This window comes from Daucus carota, chromosome 9 (assembly GCF_001625215.2).
Source record: "Daucus carota subsp. sativus chromosome 9, DH1 v3.0, whole genome shotgun sequence".
Classification (NCBI taxonomy): Eukaryota; Viridiplantae; Streptophyta; class Magnoliopsida; order Apiales; family Apiaceae; genus Daucus; species Daucus carota.
In genome coordinates this window covers 44,118,101-44,141,989 of record NC_030389.2, presented here as the reverse complement: position 1 = coordinate 44,141,989, position 23,889 = coordinate 44,118,101, and the positions used below count along the sequence as shown (strand labels likewise).

The 23,889-nt window shown below is 36.1% G+C and overlaps 6 protein-coding genes across 6 annotated transcripts; 5 read left to right on the top strand and 1 right to left on the bottom strand.

Annotated features, from left to right (window-relative positions):
• Window positions 1-2,897: 2,897 nt before the first annotated feature.
• Window positions 2,898-4,495, top strand: LOC108202848 (E3 ubiquitin-protein ligase ATL4-like). Its single transcript, XM_017371418.2, has one exon. The coding sequence runs from the start codon at window positions 3,347-3,349 to the stop codon at window positions 4,340-4,342; it is 996 nt and encodes a 331-aa protein (XP_017226907.1). The 5' UTR covers window positions 2,898-3,346; the 3' UTR covers window positions 4,343-4,495.
• Window positions 4,496-5,274: 779 nt separating this feature from the next.
• On the top strand, window positions 5,275-7,167 carry LOC108202849 (intracellular ribonuclease LX). Its single transcript, XM_017371419.2, has 4 exons — window positions 5,275-6,140; window positions 6,222-6,377; window positions 6,462-6,660; window positions 6,806-7,167. The coding sequence occupies exons 1-4, from the start codon at window positions 6,015-6,017 to the stop codon at window positions 7,066-7,068; spliced, it is 744 nt and encodes a 247-aa protein (XP_017226908.1). The 5' UTR covers window positions 5,275-6,014; the 3' UTR covers window positions 7,069-7,167.
• A 465-nt stretch (window positions 7,168-7,632) lies between these two features.
• LOC108202850 (ribonuclease 1) lies at window positions 7,633-9,359 on the top strand. The gene is made up of 4 exons (XM_017371420.2): window positions 7,633-7,827; window positions 7,904-8,059; window positions 8,180-8,378; window positions 8,771-9,359. The coding sequence occupies exons 1-4, from the start codon at window positions 7,738-7,740 to the stop codon at window positions 9,019-9,021; spliced, it is 696 nt and encodes a 231-aa protein (XP_017226909.1). The 5' UTR covers window positions 7,633-7,737; the 3' UTR covers window positions 9,022-9,359.
• Window positions 9,360-11,341: 1,982 nt separating this feature from the next.
• Window positions 11,342-16,056, top strand: LOC108202708 (beta-1,3-galactosyltransferase GALT1). Its single transcript, XM_017371226.2, has 8 exons — window positions 11,342-11,481; window positions 12,319-13,143; window positions 13,364-13,599; window positions 13,685-13,966; window positions 14,292-14,420; window positions 14,489-14,668; window positions 15,337-15,444; window positions 15,583-16,056. The coding sequence occupies exons 2-8, from the start codon at window positions 12,384-12,386 to the stop codon at window positions 15,790-15,792; spliced, it is 1,905 nt and encodes a 634-aa protein (XP_017226715.1). The 5' UTR covers window positions 11,342-11,481; window positions 12,319-12,383; the 3' UTR covers window positions 15,793-16,056.
• Window positions 16,057-17,245: 1,189 nt separating this feature from the next.
• Window positions 17,246-17,893, top strand: LOC108202709 (E3 ubiquitin-protein ligase MPSR1-like). The gene has a single exon (XM_017371227.2). It carries the CDS (start codon window positions 17,246-17,248, stop codon window positions 17,891-17,893), a length of 648 nt encoding a protein of 215 aa, XP_017226716.1.
• Window positions 17,894-18,831: 938 nt separating this feature from the next.
• Window positions 18,832-20,820, bottom strand: LOC108200698 (myb family transcription factor PHL8). Its single transcript, XM_017368940.2, has 6 exons — window positions 20,470-20,820; window positions 20,209-20,285; window positions 20,062-20,119; window positions 19,893-19,962; window positions 19,732-19,801; window positions 18,832-19,646 (listed from the first exon to the last, which is right to left on the bottom strand). The coding sequence occupies exons 1-6, from the start codon at window positions 20,603-20,605 to the stop codon at window positions 19,008-19,010; spliced, it is 1,050 nt and encodes a 349-aa protein (XP_017224429.1). The 5' UTR covers window positions 20,606-20,820; the 3' UTR covers window positions 18,832-19,007.
• Window positions 20,821-23,889: the final 3,069 nt, after the last annotated feature.

The window sequence follows — 23,889 nt, the reverse complement described above, 5'->3', positions numbered from 1 at the left end:
GACAAGTTAGAAAATTCTTAATCAAGCTCCTAAGATATTTTCTTAATCTTGAGAGTGCTGTGTACTGTGCAGCTCCAAGTGTTTCAAATGCTTAATTATTGAATGGAAAGCAAAGTAAATGTGTATATCGCCAAAGAGTTACTTTCAAGTCTTTACTTCGAATAGAATGTGATTAATCTTTTATATGTTTGTATGGACAAAGTCAAGTATAGTTAGACCAAGTGAATATTGTCACAGCTATTAATAATTATATATTTAATTCAGTTTAGTTGCACTAGCGAACTATATTTAATATACAGATACCTACCATCAGTGTCGTAAAAAATGAATAATGAACTTAATCGGTAAAATGACGAAAGAAAGATTAAAAAAAAATTAATTGAAATGATCAGGGATCAATCGAATTGATCGGGAGTAAAATGGAGATTTAATCAATTTTACAAGTTACGGTATAAGAAATAATCACAATTAATCATCTATTTTTAGAACAGAACGTTCAATTATTTAAATTAAATTAAAACAATCTGTAATAGATTTTCAAAGATTCCTGGTTCATTTCAGTGACGAAAGCAAGTCGGAACGATTTAAAACCGTTCGATCTCCGGTTGGGGTACTTCTACAGGGCATACTTTATTATGCACGGAGCCCCGAAACTTACCAACTCCACCTATCCGAGTTATTCGAGTCCTTTTGTCATACGTACATCGCCAACATTTAATAAATTGGGTTTCCATGTTTTAAGTATACAATTATAACCATTCATTTTGCTTTTATTAGTCAATTTGTTTAATTACTTATTCAATTTATACAGTTGTTATCTCATAATTGTATTAAATTTCATTGTATTTGTACACTACCTCCTCCTTAAATTACTACCTCCGTCTCAAATTAGATGTCCCCGTTGATTTTAGGCACGTAACTTTAGGTGCATTGACCGTCTACTTCCGAAATTTATTTTTTTATTTTTTCTTTTATAAATGAAAATTTCATATTTTAATTTTTATTTGCAAAAGTAAAATTTTAAAAATAAGTCATGTATCTATGCGGTCAATGAACCTTAAATTGTGTGACCAAAGTCAACGGGGCCATCTAATCAATATACTTATATAAAGGAGAAGCGAGGGGCGTGTAGGTGGCGCCTCTCACATCGCTCCGTTTGATTTTTCTAATTTTCTGGAATTTTTGGATGAAAAATATCAAAAATTAGAATTACCTTTTTTAGTTTCGGGTATATTAGAAGTAAGTTTCAGAATCTGATTTTGTTTCAGATTATTTATGGAATATAGCAGCTTGAAAGTTTTAATCTGATTTTGTTTCAGATTAGTAGTTTCGGGTATATTAGAATCAAGTTTCAGAGTCTAATTTTGTTTCAGATTATTTATGGAATACAGTAGCTTGAAAATTTTAATCTGATTTTGTTTCAGATTATTTAATTATGGAAAAGAGTAGCACACAAGTCTCTCTGCACCTATAAATCCCCTATAGATTGTAGGGTTTTGGATCATCTAAACACAACCTTCTCTCTCAAAATACCACAACCTTACCTCTCTTTGGTGATAATTCTCTTGCTCGATTTCTAACTCGGTGGTGCCGTTCTTCAGTAACGATAAGTGAAGGCTGTTTATACACTATAAGAACGATAAGTGAAGGCTGTTTATACAGTATAAAAGAAATAAAGGTTGTTGCAAGCAAAGGTAGTTATAGACCGCTATGTTGGAGTCGACAAATCAAAACACGGCTTGACATGATATTGATGGATGATATCAATAAATTAACTGTTAGTGATGTATGTTTGTTGGTTATTATTTTATAACGTTTGTTTTTGTTCTTCGAATATGTTGTTAATTTCTATATGATTTACTTTGTATACATTGAAAAAAATTATTCATGCATTATCTGTTTGCTCTATTCAAGCAACTTTTAAGTACGACTGCCGCTATCTCATATATTTAAGTTAGATTTGTTTGTGCACAATCAATCCAAAAAAATTGGAGTAAGGTGACAATGTAAGAACATGATTACTTTTCAAAAAAAAAAAAACACAAATAAAATTAAGATTCGCCGTGTTTTAAATTGTTAATTACGTGTATAAATGTATTTTTATTTTTTCATCATAAATTATAGTCCAATTTTGCAATTTTATATATTAGTATTGGTATTACATCAAGATTTTTATAATATAAAATTTATTTTATCCTGCAAATATTAATTTTGAAACATTAATATACTTTTTATAGACAAACACAAAATTATTTTATTTTACAAATATTAATATTGAGCCATTAATATAATTTTTATAGGCCGCCGCAACGCGCGGCTTCTCAATTAGTTTGGGATGGAAGGAGTATTACCCATCAACCACCAAAACTAAGATAATACTAACAAACACTCTCATAAATAATATTCTTTTAAAGTAACCCCTGTTTTAATGAATTATATATGATATGTAGATTATAATAGATTGTACCTGATTCTGATTTTAATTTTACGCGGATTTTTCATAAAATTTCGTAGAGTCAATATAAAGTAATTGAGATTTAAAATAAATTATTTTAAAATCTTATAAATTATTATGGGATTTCAAATATAAGATACACTAAACAAAATCTATTAATTTACAAAGTCAAAAAAAAAATCTAACATTATTTAAATTTTATCAGATTGTAATGAATTTTAAATAATCTCAATTAAATATCATCAAATTTTTAAGTATAATTAAAATCCTAATTAAATATCATCGAATTTTGAAATGTAATTCAAAATCTTAATCAAATATCTCAAAATTTTAAGATATTTTTTAAAATCCGAATTAATTACACCTGGATTTATAGAATACCATCAATAATCTTCACATTATATAATTTGATATCTGTTCTCACAAATATCGAACAAACCAAATTAATACAGAGCAGATCAGAGCCAAACAGGAGATTTGTAGAGAAGGATAGCTGGGAACTTTGGATCCAAAACGAACAAACACAGTTCATCACCACCAACAGCATTTATCATCCCCATACCAGTTACCTGACTCATCTCATAAATTCTCTTTAGACCCTTGTCTACATCCCTACTATGACCAATACACACAATAAATCCCAACAAAACTCCTAACAAAAAATACCGCCAAACTTTCGAGACGACTCGAGTTCGAGTTTGACCGCCTAGTCCCCTTCTGGTTCCGTCACTGCTCGTCTCGTAACATTATAATATAGTCTTCCCTCCTCACAAGCCTTAAAGTTATAGGCAAGCACAGTAAATGTTCCCATCTCCCAACTCCCACCAACTTCTAATTACTCTCATGACCAGAACTTGAACACAAAACCCTAGCCATCTCAATCTCAACCAAATGGCAAGAATTCTTAGTGCAGATATTCTAAATCAAACACCTCCCCCTCCTGATTTCATCTACAACACTGGCAGCATTAGCCAGTTCCCGGCCTCCTCACCGCCCTCGTCTTCTTCCTCCTCTTCGTCCTCCTCAATTGTTATCGTTATTATTATTATAACTTCCGCTATAATAATTTCCGCTTCAATTTACCTAATTCTTAGGTATTTATCACGAAGATTTCACCGCGCATTTTCAGACGTGATTATTCCATCTAACACCAATTTTTGCACCGAAAATGAGGTCATTATAATCAATGATTCGTTGCCTTTATTCACATTTGGATCATTAATCGGAAATATTGTTACAGCTGACTGTGCGGTTTGTTTATCGAAGTTCGAGGCTCAGGATCAGCTGAGGCTGCTGCCGTTATGTTGTCACGCCTTTCATGTTGCTTGCATTGACACGTGGCTCACGTCGAATCAGACGTGTCCGCTCTGCAGGTCCAGTATTAATCCGACAGAGTCGGAGGTTCTGGACAAGATGATTAGTATTTCCACAGTTACGAACGATAATTCTGGCAATAGTTTTCGTATTGAGATCGGGAGTGTCAGCAGGAGAACTGACTCTACCTCGAATGATAATAACAGGAGGTCTTATTCGATTGGCTCGTTCGACTACATTGTGGATGATGCCGGGTACGAGCTCTCGAGAGGCTCGACGCACAGGAGGGAGCCCTCGGAGGCTGCATCGAATGTCGATAAGGACTCGGTGGGGGGTCAATTGATGGCTCCAGGGGAAAGCCTGGCGGCTGAAGTTGCTGGAGGGAGGAATAGTTGGCTCAGGGACTATGTTGATCGAATTGCATCGATTTCTTCTCGTTCGATACGGAGCTCGGGGAGGTTTTTTTCGGGGAGTAGTCGGCGCAGTGAGCCTGTGGTGGCGGTTGGGGACTTGGAATCTAGTAGAGTTGGGGAGGAGATCAGTGAATTGTTTCGGTGGCTGTCAGGGGTATGAATGGTAATTTTGCTTCTGCGGTAGGGGTAGTTTTGTAATTTTGATACATTTTTCGCAACATTTCAGCTGTGTAAATATAAATTTTGATGTTTTTGTAGATTAATTCAACCTATTACAAACTTTATATCAGTTGTAAGTTTTTTTTTTTGATAATTTTTGTACCCTTGACTTCTGATAAGCGGGGTGAAAGAGATACTGTCGGACCAAGAGGATATTGGTTCCGTTGTTAGTCTTCTCGCAGAGAGGTTTATGGTAGTGAGTTGTTGGAATTGGATAAACTGCACAAAGAATGTGAAAGTAATGATAGATGAATAAGTTCATTAAAACAAGATTGTATTGCAGAAGAGGTGCCTTTTTCAATTTCCTCCCATGAATGGTTTGTCGAATTTGAAATTTCGGCCCACGAATGAGGAATTTTTTTTATAAACAACCGCAGATTCTCAGTTCTGATGCTTATTCAATAAGTTTCAAACAACTCGTGCATTCTAGAAATGCAGAAAAATTAGGGAGGGTGAGATAGATATTCGTCTTGGTTAGTTATCGTGATACAATGTGCATCAGTTCTACGTGCTGCACGAAATTCAGATTTTTTTACTTCATTCAACAGGTTAGCAGTGTCTTTCCAGATCCAACTTTGTATCAGTAAGTGAATCTTTTCTGGTTTTTACTTGACCGTGTCTCGCTTTTTGTGTTAATGCTTCTGTAATATGAAGTTGCCGCGATCACTACTGAAGAGCTGACGATACTGCTGCTAGCCTGTTGCACAAAGGAGGAACCTGCAGCTGACTCTGTTACTGATGAACTCCAGCCTTACTATGGATGGCTCTTTCGTATCAAACTGCCTTCGAATTTCAAGTACAATCAATCTAAGGTAAACATTCTGTTAAGTTTCTTTGTTTATATGTTTTTGCACGAATCTGTAAGCTGTTTCCCTTGAGTAAGATCGACTGTCGTGTGTGAATCACGGTCTCGATGAGATTGCTGCGTTTTCTTGAATAAATAAAGAGGTCTGTCTCACCATCCATCAAGTGCTTAAAGCTTTTTACCGGTTACTTTTCGGAATATGTAAGAGTGCTCATCGCATAAAAGTCAAAATTTTTGGAGGTGGATGTCGGCACATTCATAAAAGGTCCTGGTCCATGACAATTGATTGTCAAGGACTTTTAGGTGGCATACAATTTTGGGATCGTTAGATAAATCTTCAGCGGTCGGGATTATAATAAAATTTTAACACGTCTAGAGCTTTTTAACAGCTAGACGGATAAAATTGCTGAACGAGTTAAAAAAAATTATAATCCTAACCACTGGATATTCATCCAACGATAAAAACTGCATGCCCTTGAAAGGTCCTGATAATCGATTGCTAGAGATATCTGGGCCTTTCATAAAAATATAACACCTTCTCATACTTCCTTTCGAAATATGAAAAGAATAAATAACTAAACAAAAGTTAGCCTCAAAACATGAGGTTTGGCAGCCATGATTAATGGTCACGATTCTCTTCTTCTTCCAACCTGTTGAGCCTTATGGCTTGTAAAGATTTTAACTATCCTTCACGCCATATAACACTTCGCCTTGCAAGCTACTGCAACAATAATTATACACTATAAATTTATACATGCTGTGCCTTAACATTTTGCCTATATATTAAGTTGACCATTGTATCCTGTACATGAAGCGAGAAAGACAGCAGAATATAGAGATGAATTTTTCGATACTGATTCAGATTCTGGCCTTACAATGCCTTGCAGTTGTTTGTGTTTCAAGAGAATTTGATTTCTATTATTTTGTTCAACAGGTAACATGAGTAATAGACCTTCATTATATTGTGCATTGTAGCTTACTGATTGCGTGAAAAAATATATGTTGAAATATGCAGTGGCCAGCGTCGTACTGTGATACGAAGAGGAGTTGCTGCTACCCGAAAACAGGGAAGCCAGCAGAGGACTTTAGCATTCATGGGCTATGGCCAAACTACAGAGATGGTACCTATCCTGCCAACTGTGACTCTGTCAACTTGTTTAACGATTCCAAGGTATCCAGTCCAGTACCCAGATTTCCTCTCGATAAATAAATGTAATTCAATCGCATTTTTAGCCAATTACCAATGTGTGTACAGATTACTGATCTTGAAAGCAGACTTGAAAAGGACTGGCCATCACTAGCATGTCCGAGTAGCGATGGCATGAGGTTCTGGGGACACGAATGGGACAAACATGGCACTTGTTCCGAATCATTTCTTGATCAGCATTCTTATTTCAAAGCTGCTCTGGACTTGAAAAACAAAGCTAATCTCCTCCAAGCCTTGAACAATGCAGGTACACAAACCAGCAGATTAAAATCAAACAGTGTCATATTTAAAATCAGAGAGTTAATCCTGACAGGCTAGGGTGTCCTGTAACACGTCTTTTCACCAAAAATCTGAGAGTCAAAAAATTGAAGTACAATTTGTGTCGATTTCAGGAATTAAACCAGCAGACGGAAAATATTACAGCCTCGAGAGCATCAAAGACGCGATCAAAGAAGCGACAGGGTACACTCCATACATAGACTGTAACGTCGATGCATCGAGAAAGTACCACCAGCTCTACCAAGTGTACATGTGTGTGGAAGCATCAGGTTCAGAATTCATCAACTGCCCTCTTCTTCCCCATGGAAGATCATGCACTTCTCAAGTCGAATTCCCTTCCTTCTCTCATATCAAGCCTGCACATCAAGAACTCTGATTACTCACACTGATCCATAATGTACCCATTGTTTCTAATAATAATCTGAAGGAACAATATTTGAAAGCGGCGAATAAATGAAAAAGTTTTTTCTAGCAAGTATGCTTCAATCATCAATGTCCGGATTAGTATTTGTTCTAATAAATCACAAACACTCCTCCGAAAAAACGCGAATCAAAAACCAGACACAATATTATATTTTTGATAATTTAGACTTATATACTTTACAAATAAGTATTTATTTCAATATTTCTGAGCAACTCAGAACAACGGAGGATTAATCCGGGCTATCCGTTCGTACTCGACTCGATAATATATTAAGAATAAATAAACAGAACATGACAAAATGACCTGTACCGTATATAATAAGAGAGATGGCAAAGAAAGCTACCCTGACATCCAATTACATTGGAGGAACATGTATTTTCCTAAAACCAATGTTGAAAAGTTGTAATAACGGACTCAACTACCAATAGAAAATGAACACGTGGGCTTCCACTTGTATGGATGTGCATAAACATCATAATCAAATAATAAACAAGATAACAAGGTATTGTTTGAAGAATATACTTGGCTTTTTCTCCTCTCTATCTACCCTTCCTCTGTATATTTATTTCTCAAACAACCACTATATCTAGCTAACTCTGAAATCAAACAAAAGAAACAAAGATGAAGTTGTTGAAGCTTCTGGTTCTGCAATGTTTCATGGTCTTGAGTGTCGTCTCGAAAGACTTTGACTTCTACTATTTCGTCCAACAGGTCAGTACTGATGCGGGATTCTTGTGCACTGGTATGGTATTTTTTTATCATCTTACGTATGTTGTTGAATTTGCAGTGGCCGGCATCTTATTGCGATACAACGAAAGCCTGCTGTTATCCGATCACAGGGAAGCCACAGGAGGATTTTGGTATTCACGGCCTTTGGCCTAATAACAAAGATGGCTCGTACCCTACTGAATGTGATTCAAACAACACTTTCGATTATTCTCAGGTATGTACAAAACTAATAATTGACATCGTTTGGCTTAGCTTACAAGTAACTTATAAGTTGAAACCGTGAAATTATAATCGGCTTTTGTTTTAAGTTCTGCAAATTGTGAATTTTAATTAGGTGGTAGATCTGACGAGCAGCTTGCTGGAGAACTGGCCAACGCTAGCTTGCCCCAGTGCTTTCGGATTGACGTTCTGGGGACACGAATGGGATAAGCACGGGACTTGTTGCGAATCCTACCTAGATCAGCACTCGTATTTTGCTCATGCTCTGCTACTCAAGGAGAAAGCCAATACCCTCCAATCCCTCGTAGCTGCAGGTAACTCGAATCCAGAACCCGTCTTGTAGACTTTTTCCGACTTATAAGTCGGAAAATAGCTAAACGTAACTTTGAACATGTTTTGGACTTATAAGTAGAAAAACTTGGGGGTCGTTTGAATAAATCTAAAAAAAGTATTTCTCGGTTAATGTAAAGAAGTGGACAAGAACCGAGAAGTAAATTAAAACTTATAAGTGATTAAACTGTTTGGTAAAAAAAAAAAAGTCCTGAACCAAAAGCCAGCATTTCCAGCTTTTTATAAATGCTTCTATCAAAAAGAGAAGTAGAAGCCGGCTTTTTATCAAAAGAGTCAGAAGTGGTGTTTGCCAAACTTGCACTTGATTAAACGAAAAACGCTTTTTCCAGTAATGACCGAGCTACTGTTTATCTAGGTATTACACCGACGGACGGGAAGTATTACACATTAAACGAGATCAAAGGAGCGATCAAAGAAGCAACGGGGTTTACACCATGGATCGACTGCAACAAAGATGTATTTAAGCAATATCAGCTCTATCAAATTTACATGTGTGTTGATAAATCCGCGCTTCACTTCATTGAGTGCCCTGTTTTTCCTTATGGAAAATGTGGTAGTGAAATTGCCTTCCCTTCTTTCTCAGGATCCTCACTTGCAGCAAGTTAATTTAGTTATAACTATTAGATTATAAAATTACAATTAATGTGTGTAAATATGACATCCCCTCGTTATTTTTCGGGGACAATCAAAACACACCACTCTTACTTACATCTTACATCCAAGCAGTACTATCTCTTCGATTGTAAGTTGTAATCTCGAATATATGTTCTTCGAAAAGGAGTTTGAGAATTCGATTCTCGTATTAGGAGAATGAATAGAATCAATAAAACCTCATTCTTCCGCTTCTTAGTACAAAATTCAAGTTTGTATTTTATTTTATTTTCCAATTGTTATTGGAAAAATGCCTACAATAAAGTTATCGTGACAAATCTGGTTTAAATTAATACTCCCTCCATCCGCTTTTACATGTCCATTTTGACTTTTGACCGGTCAAATTGATTATATTTTGACTAAAATTTACATTATCAGATGATTGAGAAAAATAATGAAAATTATACCATTAGAAAGTATATTTAATCTATTTTAACATGCAACTTTCAGATTTTAGAAATAATGAATAGATAATCTGTAATGTTTAGTCAAAAATTGGTCAATTTGACTCCTCGAAAAATAAAATAGACATGTAAAAGGGGACGGAGGGAGTAACTTAAATCACACGTAAGTTTATTTTCGTAATCAAACAATTTGACAATATACAAGCTCGCCACAAGTACGCAACAAGATTATTTATTTGCTAGTAAACGTTATAATCCGAATTAAATGCCCAGTGATTCGATTTGAACGTGATTTTGTCATCCCATGAAATCAGATTTTTAAAGATATGAAAAAGATAAGCCTCATTGATTGTCAATGAGCCCAGTTTCTTATCTCACACAGGCCCGCGTGATAAAAGAAGTGTAGAGTTTCTGCCTTTTGAGATCTCAAGATAAATGGGCCAATAGCCCAATACTAATAATTGTTTTGGTCCAAATTTGAATTTATCAGCTGAACATTGAAAAAATAAGCTCAAAAAAATATCGAGTCACAAATAACATGTTCCATTCAAAATTAATCATTATTTGAGACTCGAAAAGAAATGATGAGTTAATTTAGGAATCTGTTTGCCTGGTTTTAAATCATCTCTGATTTTAATTTGAAAAATGTCTATTTGTGTAATAAGTCAAGTCAGATTAAAGTCAGAAGTTGGTTTGAGTTATTTTTTCAGTGAATAAACTTTTATGAAATTTTTTTCGATAAAAATTATTCCTAAGTCATAAATAACTCATAAATCATTTCTATTATTATTATTATATTTTTAATTACTCATAAATTATTAATAAATTAAAATTACCAACCACAAGTTCAACCAAACGGGTCCAAACTACTATGACAAAAAAAAAATCCAGATTTTCGGATCATTTTCGAGTCACTTTTTCAAGTGAAATTTCATAAAGGTTAAAGAACTGCTCCGTGACAAACACGTATGCCACCCATGTTCGCCACACCATCACGAAGTCAACAGTCAACACCTAATACATTTTGATTTTCAATTCTCGAATCCCTAATCTCCATATTTAACTAGGGCTGTTTAACGAACCGAGCTGTTCGCGAACAAGCTCGAGCTCGGCTCGTTAAGAGCTCGTTCGGCTCGGCTCGTTAAGTTAACGAGCTCGAGCTCGAACACAAAAAATTGTTCGTTAAGAAAACGAGCTCGAGCCGAGCTTTTAGTATGTTCGGCTCGAGCTCGGCTCGAGCTCGGCTCGAGCTCGGCTCGAACTCGTTCGGCTCGAGCTCGGCTCGTTAAAGCTCGAAAAAAAGCAATATTTTCATAATAATTTCGTAATATATATATGTTATTGAACGCCGAATTCAACATATAATATATCAAATCGATCATGAGAATATCAACTATAATATGGTACCATCAAAACATACTAAAAATTTTATTTGGCTTGCTATTTTAAGAGTAAAGTAGCGGTTTGGCCTTATTTTTCTCTGGCTCGGCTCGGCTCGGCTCGACTCGACTCGGCTCGTATTTGTTCGTGAACAAGCTCGTGTTCGGCTCGTTAGTTATCGAGCTCGAGCTTGAACACACTTTTTTGTTCGATAAGAAAGCTCGGCTCGACTCGGTTCGATAAGAAAAAATTTAAAGTTCGGCTCGACTCGGTCAAAACTCGGCTCGGCTCGGTTCGTGAACAGCCCTGTATTTAACGCACCCAACACACGAAACCGAAAGCACAACAATGTCAAAAACCCCAGCTGCTCGACACACGTTCGAATCCTCGTATCACCACGTGAACGATCTCGATCACGTACACTAGTCGTGCTCTCAAACACCCCTTTTACTTTTCTCTCTCTCTTTCTTTCGCTTTTACTTTGCTTTTTTCACTGTGTGTGAAGACACACACTTGAAATTTACTGTTGCCGCGTTTATAGTTATCCCGTCTGTCTGTCTGTCTCCCGCACTTTTTTATAATTATCGTTGTGGTGCATGGTCAGACTCGGAGGTGCTCGTTTTCTGATATGGTATGTATTTTTTTGATTCATGAATCATGTGTGTTTATGTTTTCAGAGTTTCAGTTTTTAGTTACTCAATTGCAGTGTTTGTAATCGCTTCAGTTTCCTTTACTTGCACTTGTGTGTGGGAGAGAGTGAGAGAGAGGGGGAGAGGGGGGTAGGGAGAGAGAGAGGGAGGGAGAGGGAAAGAGGAAGGTAGGGAGAGAGGGAGAGGGAGAGAGAGAGAAGGAGACAGAGAGAGGGAGAGGGAGGGAGAGAGAGGCAGAGAGATAGGGAGACAGAGAGAGGGAGGGAGGGAGAGAGCGAGAGAGAGAATGTTTCATTTAGGTTGTGGATGCTGAGTAATATTTATATTTTATAGAGTGTTTATACTTGGAATATAGGGTTTAAAGTTTGCATACTTTGAGCCTTGTTATTTCTTCAGCATTGTACTCATCTGGTTCTATTTGTACTATATATGTGTAGTAATTGTATAGATTGTAAAGAATTGTGGAGCTTTACAAGAAGGATTTGTATCTGAAATTGAATTTTGTGTCCTGATCTTTATAAATTGTCAATTTTCGTTATAAATGACAGTTTAAAGGTCCGAATTAAGTTCTATCTTGGAACAATATGATTTTGGAGTTTTACCGAAGGTCATGTTTACCAAATACAACTAGTGGCTTGTCTCAAAAGTCTAAATATAAGATTTTAATCGTTAGATATAGTGAAGAATGGAGAGAACTTTTTGCCCAATGCACTTGTTGATAGGTGCTATTTAAGTGGAAAGCTTTGCGTAGTTTTTATCTTGTTCGTATCTGATTTATCTTCATTAGTTGCTCTGAAGATAAGTACTAAACTATGCAGAACATTGGAAAGGTCTACATGTTTCAGACTGTGAAAGTTCTGATGTGCATTTGTGTAAAGTTGAAATGAAGAAACTTCACAGGAGTGTCTTTTCTGCATCTGTTTTGATGCTATTGGTTCTGGGGTGCTTTGTCATGAAAAGCCCTGTTATGGAAAAGTATCATGCCAACCCCTTGTTCTTCAATACAACGAATCCTCTTGATTGGATGGATGCCAGAGCTCTGCCGGGTGTACGGCATCCAAGAAATGACACTAAGTTGATATTGGCAGAGACCGTTGTCTTGAATCTCTTTATTCCTCGGAACATGTCCAGAGAAGAACAAGAAGCTCTGAACACATGGAACCTTCTCAAATACTTGATCGGCCATGAGCAAGCTCTGCCAAATGCTGCAGAGGCCATCAAGGAAGCTGGCACTGCATGGAACAATGTTATGTCTTCAGTGGAAGCGGAAAAAGTTAATAGAAACAAAAGGTCAGGGCTAAGAGAAAAGGAAAAACAATGTCCTCAATTCCTCAGTAAGATGAATACCACAGGATTAGATAGTACTGGTTTTGAGCTACAGATTCCTTGTGGCTTGACCCAAGGCTCTTCTATTACAATAATTGGCATCCCGGGTTATCTTCTTGGTGATTTTCGAATAGATTTAAAGGGGGAAACACTGCCCGGAGAGCCACATCCACCTATAATAGTGCACTACAATGTGAGGCTTCTGGGTGATAAAATAACTGAGGGGCCTGTAATTGTCCAAAACACATGGACAGTTGCTCATGAATGGGGTGAAGAGGAGCGTTGTCCATCTCCAACTCCTGAAAAAATTAAGAAAGGTTGGCGATGTCAACATTCCTTTTTGTTGTTCTGCACCATACGTCCAGACAATATATCATCGGTGTATGTTTCACTTCAGTAGCAAGTTCTGCAGTGGCACAGATTAGTGTTATAAGAGAACACTCTTCAACATTAAATATGTTGCTATTTATTTAATATTACTTTGAATCTTTGATGCTAATTTTCTTGTTAGATAACCGTACATAATTTTAATTTCAGTTGATGAACTGGACCAGTGTAATGAGTCGGTGGGTAAGGATGTTAGTCGGGTTTCCATTAATGGGAAGCATACAAATCAGTCAAGAAATGTTTCCCTCAGTCCGGAAAGATCTACAGGAAGACAATATTTTCCTTTTAAACAAAATTATCTATCTGTTGCAACACTTAGAGTGGGATCAGAAGGAATCCAAATGACTGTTGATGGGAAGCACATAACATCCTTTGCTTTTCGTGAGGTAATCTCTGTTCATCTCGAAAGTCTTTTAACATCTCTTAAATTTATGAATTAGAGCTAATAAATTTGATGTATGTCATTTGCAGACTCTGGAGCCATGGCTTGTCACTGACGTTAAAATTTCGGGAGACTTCATATTAGCTTCTGTAGTTGCCAGTGGTTTACCCACTTCAGAGGAAGTAGAACATATTGTTGACTTGGATGCACTTAAATCATCTCCATTTCCTCCTCATAAACAGTTGGATCTTTTTGTTGGTGTATTCTCTACTGCTAACAACTTCAAGCGGCGGATGGCTGTCCGTAGAACATGGATGCAATATGCTGCTGTTAGGTCAGGAAAAGTTGCAGTGCGCTTTTTTGTCGGCTTGGTGAGTACATGTGGACTTTTTACTATATATTAGAAGTTGGGCTTTGCATACTGTCAGAATCCAAAACCATATTCTTTTTTAACTGTGCGGAAAAAGATGTAGCTGGTCTCCTTGATTATCTTCTTAGAAAATTCTTTGCGAAGCTAGGTATTATGTATTAGTATTATCAATCAAATGTTTAATAGGAGAATCTGAGCTTGTGTGATCCTATATGTTTTCTTACTTGCATCTTGTTCTCATTGTCTTTAGACTTGTTATGTTAGCTTCTTTTACTATGTATACCTGCATAATTATATCGAACTGAATCCTGTGATTTTACTTATAGCATAAGAATCAGATGGTGAACAAGGAGCTCTGGGATGAGGCACGAACATATGGTGATATACAACTTATGCCTTTCGTTGACTACTACAGCCTCATTACTTGGAAGACAATAGCTATATGCATCTACGGGGTACATTCTGTACTAAGCTTATTCATAGAGAGTTGAGGCCAGAATTCTTGACTTGGTTTCTTTAACAGACACAGGTTGTTTCAGCTAAGTATATCATGAAAACAGATGATGATGCATTTGTTCGAGTTGATGAAGTGATGAATTCTTTATATAAGCTCAATGTGAATCGTGGTCTGCTTTACGGTCTCATAAATTCAGATTCTCGACCTCATAGGAGTCATGATAGCAAGTGGTATATTAGCCCTGAGGTATTTCTGTTTCTCCAACTAATCATTATTTTAGGTTCTGAATGTACTGTGGATAAAATTGGGGGAGAAAAATAAAAAAGTGAAATGATTTTTTTGGAAGTAGTGCCTGACTTCTGTTCTAAAAGTTTTGATATCTTTTATTTGAAATTATTTTTTATGGTCAACTTTAATGAAAACATTTTCAGTATGGTTGTAGGACTTTGAGCTTTACTTATCTCACCATCGTAAGAAGCCGATCACATGTTTACGCATTAGAGCTTTATATCAAACTGTGATTGCTTTAGTCAATAATTTTTAAAATAACTGTACAATGAGATATTATAGATCCATCTTCTATCCAACTTCTTACAATGTGTATTGAAAAAGATTTTTCAGCTATATCATGTGTTTTATACAGAATGTGGTTTTCGCATGAGCAAATATTAATACATTTCTGCTTAATTTACAGATTTAGGGTGTCTGAATTATTATTAGTTGTCTGTTGGATTTTGACATTTACTTGCATGTTCCAGAAACGGATAGTATAAGGGCAAAAAAGAACAAATAGAACTATTTAAGCTTTGGACTGCATACCTTTTTCCGGTTTTCCTTACTTATCCTCGTCTCATTAATCACAAGTTTGCATTTACATATATTATGTCTAACTTCATCTCTGTTTATTTATGAAGGAATGGCCTGCAGAAACTTACCCGCCTTGGGCACATGGTCCTGGTTATGTTGTGTCAAGTGACATAGCAACAACAATTTATAGAAGGCACAAAAGAGGTCGGCTAAAGGTATGATATTATGCTTGTTATTTGAATTCGTTTTCGACCTTATACGACCTTTCCCTTTAATATAGTATTACTAAGTTATCAGGTCACAACTTACTCGTATGTATCTAAAAGTGTAATAAACTTAATAATCTGCCGCAGATGTTCAGGCTAGAAGATGTTGCAATGGGCATCTGGATTGCAGATATGAAGAAGCAAGGACTACAAGTTACATATGTGAAGGAAGAAAGGATCATTAATGTGGGTTGCAAGGATGGTTACGTTATTGCACACTATCAAGCACCCCGAGAGCTGCTTTGCCTATGGCAGAAACTTCAAGAAGGAAACCAAGCTACATGCTGCGGCAACTAACCCATTTCTGTCGGAAGCAATTTGACGGGAAGAGCAAAACGGAAGAAATCGTGCAAGAAAATTGCAGAACTTGTCTTGTGCGGTGTTGTATAGTAGGTAACGTGTTACTATATTATTGTGTATATGTTTAGTGCAAACTGAAAGCTTTAGTTCACTAGGAGTACATAATACTTGTATAGTATGTCAAGAGGGGGAGATCTAGCCTTGTATAGTAAAGTTTACAATTGAGGCACTAATACACAGTATCAGTTTTCTTTGCTGGTTCTCGCGATAGAATCTCCAGACTTCAGTAATACTTTGAGGATTCTTAAACGCGACTAAACAGGTGTAGAATTAGAGAAGAGTAATCATAAAATCTATATTTTTCTTGTTACAACAGGCTATTTAGATTGTAGATGCAGCTTCCGAACAACATTAGGTTTTAAGCGTCTGAAATGTACTGAGATGAAAGGTTAACTTAGATTTACGAATGTGTTTCGAGCTTGCTGAGATTGTCGGTTAGTGTGAGTGGGTGGCAATGACGGTAGGATGTTTTGCTAGTCGAGCTAGTCATTTCTCAGAATTAGTCGAGATGTGAGAAAGCTGATGTTGTGTTGGTCACTTTCCGGATTAGTGAAGGTGCGAGAAAGCTAACTAAGACTCCTGAAGAAAATGATAAGATGAGTCAAATGACCATCAACTACTCTATCACTATGGAACCATTCAAGTTTGCTTGAGGATCACAACATATATTGCAATTCTGGAGTTCCCCAAAGTACCAAATCTCCATTAAAATGAAGTACATTTCCACAGTATATGTCACTATTGGATTTATTTTTTTACCAGTGCAATGCATAGCAACTCAATCCATTTTAACATAAATTAAGGAGTGGTGACAAAGCTACAAACAGTCACAAAACTGCCACCTCAATAGGTCCCAACTCCGAACATGACTCATGTGATAGCTAACAACTATGAACCCCATCAGCAATAATGTACTGTCTACAAGAACTCCACCATAGTGATATACACACTAAATATCTCATCTAACTGAAAATGACCTCTTTTTTAATCCATTTTCTTACAGTTTTCCTACCACTAACCTTCCAGATCCTTCCACAACCTTCCTCCTTAAAACCCCCTGCCTCAATTTTTTCACAATCCTAATCCATACAATTTTCACACACAGAGAGGAGTGGCAGAGAGAGAGAGAGAGAGAGAGAGAGAGATTGTTCATCTAGCTGAGAGAGATTCTAGCAGAGAGAGGCAGAAAGAGAGAGATTTGTTCATCTAGGTGAGAGAGAGAAAGAGAGATTTGTTCATCTAGCTTAGAGAGAGAGATTTGTTCATCTAGCTTAGAGAGAGAGAGAGAGATTCTAGCAGAGAGAGATTTGTTCATCTAGCTGAGAGAGAGAGAGAGAAATTTGTTCATCTAGCTGAGAGAGATTTGCTCATCTAGCTACAAAATTTGAAGATGGCCTCTGATCAAACAAACATGTCTGAGCTATCTCTACTAGAACAGCTGATAAATTCAAGAAACAGGCCACTATCTCTATTCTCACCCATCACTCTCCCCTTAACAAACCCCCAAACCACCACCAACCCAGATCAAGATTCCCCAGAAAGATCCGACCCACATGACCGGATCATCCTGCTCAACCCTCTAACCCAGAGCGTGGTGATGATCGATGGCAGCGCGTGGCGTATCCACGCGCTGCTAAACGACCTCATAACCTCCAAAGAGGGCCCACCACCAGCTTCAAAAGCATCCATAGAAGCCATGCAAACTGTTGAGCCTCAAGAAACTGATGAGTGTGTGATATGCATGGAGGGGTATATGGACACAGTAGCTAAACAAATGCCTTGTCAGCATGTTTTTCATGGGGAGTGTGTTGAAAAGTGGCTTAAAATTAATGGGTCTTGTCCTGTTTGCAGATTCAATATGCCTGTGGATGATAATGAAAATAATCACAAGAGTTTTTTTGGTGATGAGGGTGGGAGAAGAAGAGAAATTTGGGTGAGTTTTGGTATGAATAGTACTAATACAAGAAGTGGGGACTCTAATCAAAGGGATGATAATGATAATGATTCTGATGAAGCTCAGAGAGTGATGGAAAATTAGATTAGTTAATCTTTTTTCTTGTTTGTGGATATTGTTTTATTTGAATCTTTGGTCTTGCTGCAGCCATCTTGTATATAGAGTGAATGAGTGAAGAAAATGGCCATTTTGTGTTTTTGAGTCCTTGAATGAAATATGTTTTATGTTTATGATTCCAAAAATTGAATATAAATCTAATTCATTCCGTTCAAGTGAACACGATCTTAACCTAATTCATTCCATTCTGTTCAGGTGATAGGTGAACACAATTTATCTTAACCTAATTCATTCCGTCTAAGTGAACACAATCTTAATCGCGATTACGTGTCGACTTCTTATTATAATAGTCTTACATAGAGGTGAGCATGATCAAAGTGCAGTTGAATTGGTCAAGCTATATTTTAAAACAAAGCTTCCTAAAAACGCATGAATACTCAAATGCGCATGGTTTGGCCTATGATTCTTTCCACCTTTGCGTTTTGCTTCCACAATAATGTTTTCTACTTTGAAGACTAGCTTTGTGAAACACCTACTTGTCTTTTCTATATAGAAAAGAGTATAAAGCATAGTAACATGATCTCTCTGAATCATTCTCCATCTATTCTCTGACATTTCTGATGATAAACTCATGTCTATTCTTGTGGCTATTCTTGGTTACAGGATCGGGATTAGAAAATAATTTGGACTAGTCTCAAATATCACTAATATTTTCATATTAACAAGTGTTAATTTTAAAATAACTTTAGAGTTTGAAATTTTGGAATTCAATGGAGCCTGACAGAACGCCTTAATCAGTCTCGTCTTGATTCCGTCACTGTATCATTGGTATAGGACCATGTACATGCCATGTATATTAGACTTTGTTCATGGTACAAATAATTGAGCTAGCAATACTTCAAGAATACAATTTAGTTGATCTGGTTAAAATTCAAATTTCAAACTGGCAACACTTGACAATCGAGTCAAACACAACAATTTTTTATACTTGATATTTTAAACGTTTAATTTTAAATTCTCCGAGGTACTCCATACACAACAATATACATATTTTGTACAAAAACATATTTTGTATTAGAAGCATTTCGATTATAGAATCAAGATGGTATCATCTGGCATCATTGAATCAAGGTCTTAGGGTTTATAGATTATCATTGAATTGGTTCACTTCCTTGGAGTTCAAATCAATCTCCTTTGAACTTGAGTCCAAGTAATTCGAACAATGGCTGTTCAGATCAAATGTACCCGAAAAATCGAACTTTCTCAGCTGCTCAGGACTTTTATCAACTCTTGATCGTTTCCACAGTGGTTGCTCAATACAGTCAACTTCAAAAATTTTGCTTTCACTTCTTTTTCTTGCATCGCCCTTCTCTACAGAGCCAATTTTCTCGCGAGAATGCATTTCCATTAGAGAAAGCACGACGAAATTTTCACTGCTGTTGTTTGTAATGTCATCAGTTTCATGTTTCTGACGCTTTTCTTCCTTTCTTCCAGAGCTTTCTGACGATGTCAGAGAGCTTTCTAGCGAACATCTAGTCCCCCTTAACGGTTTGATTTCATTATCTTTTACAAACGAGCCATGTGTTTCTGTTAGCATAGACAATGAGGAACTAGGGCATCCGTTATCGACCATTGATACTAACTGAGAAAGTTCAGTTTTAGCAAGTTCCACTTCTGCAGAAGATGGATTGCATCCAGAAAGCGTGTCTTGCGCCTTCTTTAACACGGACTGTAAATACTTGCCTTGTGCCTCAATCCGCAGTTGCAAATGCCTCTGTACCTGGAAAAGATTTTTGTATAAGATTCTTTTAGTTTCGTGAAATGAATTTGAACAGATAATGTCGTGATCACAGAGAGGTTTTTACTTCAATTTGCTCGTGAAGTTTCCTCTGCACCTCCATTTGCATCTGTAGAGCCTGAGCTATCTGCAAGCTCCTGAATTAAAAAAAAAATAAAATTAATCAACAATAATCCTTATATTTTTCTTTCCCAATTCAATAAAAAACAATCTTTTAACTATCATTACTCATTAATTTGATTCTGATTTCCATTGCTATACTCTCTGCTCGGGTGACTCATCTGCCTCTCTTCATATTCTGCGCGTATTAACAGATTTTGGATTAGTCCTGATCCGAATCCTCATCTATGCTTGTCTTAAAGTCGTCATCGATGTGCATTATATGGAGACCACTCACCTGATTGATCATTGTCGTCGCAAGTCTGTGATTCTTGACTTTTACCCAATCTATACTTCTGCAGCAACAAAAATTTTAAATAAATTCGATTCTTTCCCATCATTAAAAAATCTAGCAATGTCATATTAAACAGAGTAAGATAAATGCCTGCAAATGACTCTTCAAGTGGTACAAAGTAAGTCCCTGAATTCGCATCACCCTCATTAAAGCTTTCGGTGTAGCCTCTGCCAATCAAATTAAAATCAAGAATGTTAAGCAACAAACTAATTTTGCTGAATAAAAAGACGTATTACTGGACATCCTATTCTGCTTAGGATTTTTGCCTAGGAACCTGCTGACTAGCTCCATAGCCAACACAGATATGTAACAGACTCTAATTTTAACCACCTGGATTGCGAAAACACTTACTGTCTGCACCGCCTAATTGCGCGACAGCATGCACAAATCTCTGGTGAAGCTCAGGATTCCACTTAAGCCTAGGCTTAGCATCACTTGACAAAACCAAGTTCATGTCCTGATCTTGCTGCATATTCTGCAGAGGCATTGATTTTAGAGTGAGTGCTGAGAATGTAAGAGAAATCTTGTGAGTTTAAAGGACAGAAAATTATGAGTGAGTTGGTGAGGGCAGCTGGAGTTCTCTTTATAAATGGGAGTTGTTGAAATGTCTTATGTTCTCACCACCATATCTGGAAACATAAGTAGGGTTATGTTGGGAGAGGAATATATGCTATGAGCTGTGGCTAGTTTTTCCTTTTTATTGAATTTCAAATTTTCCCATTTAGTATTTTAAATATTATCTACGGATCGTAGATATCGGGAATCGGAACTAATCAGTTGATCTGTCGAAGATTTTTCGATAAATCAAATTTTTTTAATCAAATCAGAGTGTAATCAATAAATGGATAACATATTTTTTTAAGATTAATCGGGGATTTTTAGAACGCTGACCAGGAGTATCATTTTATGCATTTCTTTTTCTTTCATCTTTGACTTGAGATGGAGTGGGGAGAATCTCTGATGGAGCAAAAACAGAGAAAGCAACACACTTCAATTTGAGTCTCAAAAGCAGAGAAAAGAGGAAAAAAGTTGATGGTTTGTTTTTATCCTCCTGTTTTCCTTCCCCCCACCCTCCCTCTCAACACACACAAAATCATGTTACATAAAATTATTGGTTTAAATTTACAAATTATTTATCTCACAAACTATTCATCGGAAATACATCTCAATAGAGTTCGGGAGAGTTGATTATTTAACATTATTAATACATAAAAATCGGAACTTTATCGATCTTCTGGTTGTATTATGACTCATAACACGAATCATTAATAATTATTTCGATGTTATTAGTACGTAAAAATTAAATATTTACCGGTATTAACAATGATGTTTATATCTCGTACTATTATGACTCATAACATGTATACCGTAAAAAAAAATTATTTACGGAATAAATTATTTCCACATAAAAGAATAATGATATATGTGTGTTAATGTGTTTGATTCCTAATGAATAATGCAACCCCACCATGATGTATAATGGGAGCAACTTTCTAAAACTTGGAGAAGCTTTGATGGGGAAAGATTATAATAGTGGGGATGCTTTAGTGAATATTTCTTTATGAATATTGAAAGAGATAACCAAACGGGCATTTTTTAAATTAATTTAAATTTTTAATTTTCTTTTCGACATGACTTCTTTTTAAGCTTCTCTTTTGAGCAGGGCGTGGTGGGATTGGCAGATTCTTTTTGTTCCTTGTAGGGATAGAGGAATCAAAGAATCCAACAATAGATTTTAGGACAAACTTGCCGTATTTATGTTTTCAAGAACTACTTTACAAAAAGATAAAGTATGTGAATAAGCCAATCCATTTTGGCCTAATTTGCAAATTATATTTTGATTAGGAACTCGTTTGGATTAATTTAAAATAATAATTTATACATATGTTTAAATTATTTGTGTAAGTAATTTCATATAATGAATAATTTATCCGTTATTGAAATATAATATATATATATATATATATATATATATTATTTTTGTTTTGAAATTGACAGTTATTAGAAAAAACTTAACAATAAAATAAGTTGATCAAAAAGTACTTTAAATAAGTTTCTCACTTGTTTCTGATTTATTTCTAATTTTAAATCAGCTTATTTAACAAATAAATATTTTTCGATTTAAAGTCGAATATAGCTAGGGGTGGCAATATTGGACCCGACCCGACAACCCGACACGAATTCGACCCGCAAAATACGAATTCGGGTTGGGGGTTTTCGGGTTCGGGTCGAATTCGGGTTGACCCAAAATCAACCCAGGAAAATCGGGTCATTTTCGGGTTGAATTCGGGTTACCCGAAATTGACCCGAAATTACCCGAAAATTAATATATAATATAAATATTATATATATTTTTATTATTTTTATAAAATTTATTAGTTAAATTTAATATAAAATTATTTAATTTAATAAAAATTAATTTATTTGGATTAAAATAATATTTATTTATTATTTAAAAAATATTTTTATTAATAAATATTAATTTTCGGGTCGGGTTCGGGTTACCCGCGGGTAGTGCGGGTCGGGTTCGGGTTGGGTATTCTAACCCATTAAATTTTCGGGTCGGGTTCGGGTTGGGTAAATTTTTTGACCCGCGACTGTCAACCCGACCCGAACCCGATCCGAAACCCGAAATTGCCAGCCCTAAATATAGCTCACATATTTAAAACCTACAGAAATATGTTCTAGATTAGAGTGTGGTGGCATCTTGAGCGTTCAATATATGCCTAGATATGATTGGATTGACGGCTGTGATGCCACTGAGGAAAGAAAATGATGGATGGGATTAATGGAGAAATAACAGAAAGTGCAATCAATCCAGATAATTATTTACTTTCCTTGGTAATCGTTGATTACAGTACATTTAGAAAGTCAGAAACTTGATGTTTATTATGGGTCCCTGCTCAAGAAGATGACTGTCTATCAGCTCATAGCTTAGAAAGTTTATTTCCTGAGCATTTCTGTTCTTATGTTTTTTTTTTTTTCCTAGTTGATTACACACGCACACATGGGGAGTCGAACTCCCGACCTCCCGCAAGGGGGTACAAGGGCTCTGCTACCACATCAACACCTACCACATCAACACCTTGTTGGCATTTCTGTTCTTATGTTACACTCGTATTAGTCTGACACATAATATTTACATCAATCATCGTTGTATTTATTTGGTCAATTTGATTTTTTTTATGATTTCTAGTGTCTAGTTTATGAACGGATAAATAAGTAGGAAAATGATCTTTGTATTAAATAATGTAAGATTTTGTTGGAGTCTACCTCTACCACCTCGAGATTTCAGATGAGCTGGTTACTTACATGGTATCAGAGCTTGCGGATTCGAGCGCTGTTTATTTGTTTATCCAAGAGGTGAGAATGGTAAGAATTTTTCTGGGTTTGATAAAATATGTGAAGAACTGCAGAAGCTTCCTGTCCTGTTAAGTCCAGAGAACTGCACAAACGAATCAATGACAAAATGCCCAACACAAGCATGTGTATGTAAATTCCTGATATAAAAGGAATCATACAAAAAAAATGGTCCAGAATAAAAGACAAACAAGGAAGAGAAAGAAAACAATCAGCAGGAGGACCTACTATTCCGAAAAGTCCAGGAAAAATATATTCCAAAGATGGCGTTTTCTTTAAATCTTTATTAATCCAAATCTTTATCGACATATCTTAGCTGAAGGCTTAGCCTTCCACTCAATTTGTATAATGAAAATCTATCTAATCTTTAGATTATTAGGGTTGGAGCTAGTCAATTCATGTTCCCAGAGC

Coding starts and splice junctions, on each gene's coding strand:
- LOC108202848 (XM_017371418.2), top strand. CDS start 3,347: ATGGCAAGAATTCTTAGTGCAGATATTCTAAATCAAACACCTCCCCCT.
- LOC108202849 (XM_017371419.2), top strand. CDS start 6,015: ATGAAGCGAGAAAGACAGCAGAATATAGAGATGAATTTTTCGATACTG. Junction 6,378..6,461: donor ACTTGTTTAACGATTCCAAG/GTATCCAGTCCA, acceptor ATGTGTGTACAG/ATTACTGATCTTGAAAGCAG. Junction 6,661..6,805: donor CCAAGCCTTGAACAATGCAG/GTACACAAACCA, acceptor TGTCGATTTCAG/GAATTAAACCAGCAGACGGA.
- LOC108202850 (XM_017371420.2), top strand. CDS start 7,738: ATGAAGTTGTTGAAGCTTCTGGTTCTGCAATGTTTCATGGTCTTGAGT. Junction 7,828..7,903: donor TCTACTATTTCGTCCAACAG/GTCAGTACTGAT, acceptor TTGAATTTGCAG/TGGCCGGCATCTTATTGCGA. Junction 8,060..8,179: donor ACACTTTCGATTATTCTCAG/GTATGTACAAAA, acceptor AATTTTAATTAG/GTGGTAGATCTGACGAGCAG.
- LOC108202708 (XM_017371226.2), top strand. CDS start 12,384: ATGAAGAAACTTCACAGGAGTGTCTTTTCTGCATCTGTTTTGATGCTA. Junction 13,600..13,684: donor CATCCTTTGCTTTTCGTGAG/GTAATCTCTGTT, acceptor TGTCATTTGCAG/ACTCTGGAGCCATGGCTTGT. Junction 13,967..14,291: donor TGCGCTTTTTTGTCGGCTTG/GTGAGTACATGT, acceptor TTTTACTTATAG/CATAAGAATCAGATGGTGAA.
- LOC108202709 (XM_017371227.2), top strand. CDS start 17,246: ATGGCCTCTGATCAAACAAACATGTCTGAGCTATCTCTACTAGAACAG.
- LOC108200698 (XM_017368940.2), bottom strand. CDS start 20,605: ATGCCTCTGCAGAATATGCAGCAAGATCAGGACATGAACTTGGTTTTG. Junction 20,286..20,469: donor GCAATTAGGCGGTGCAGACA/GTAAGTGTTTTC, acceptor TTTGATTGGCAG/AGGCTACACCGAAAGCTTTA. Junction 19,647..19,731: donor AACTTCACGAGCAAATTGAA/GTAAAAACCTCT, acceptor AATCTTTTCCAG/GTACAGAGGCATTTGCAACT.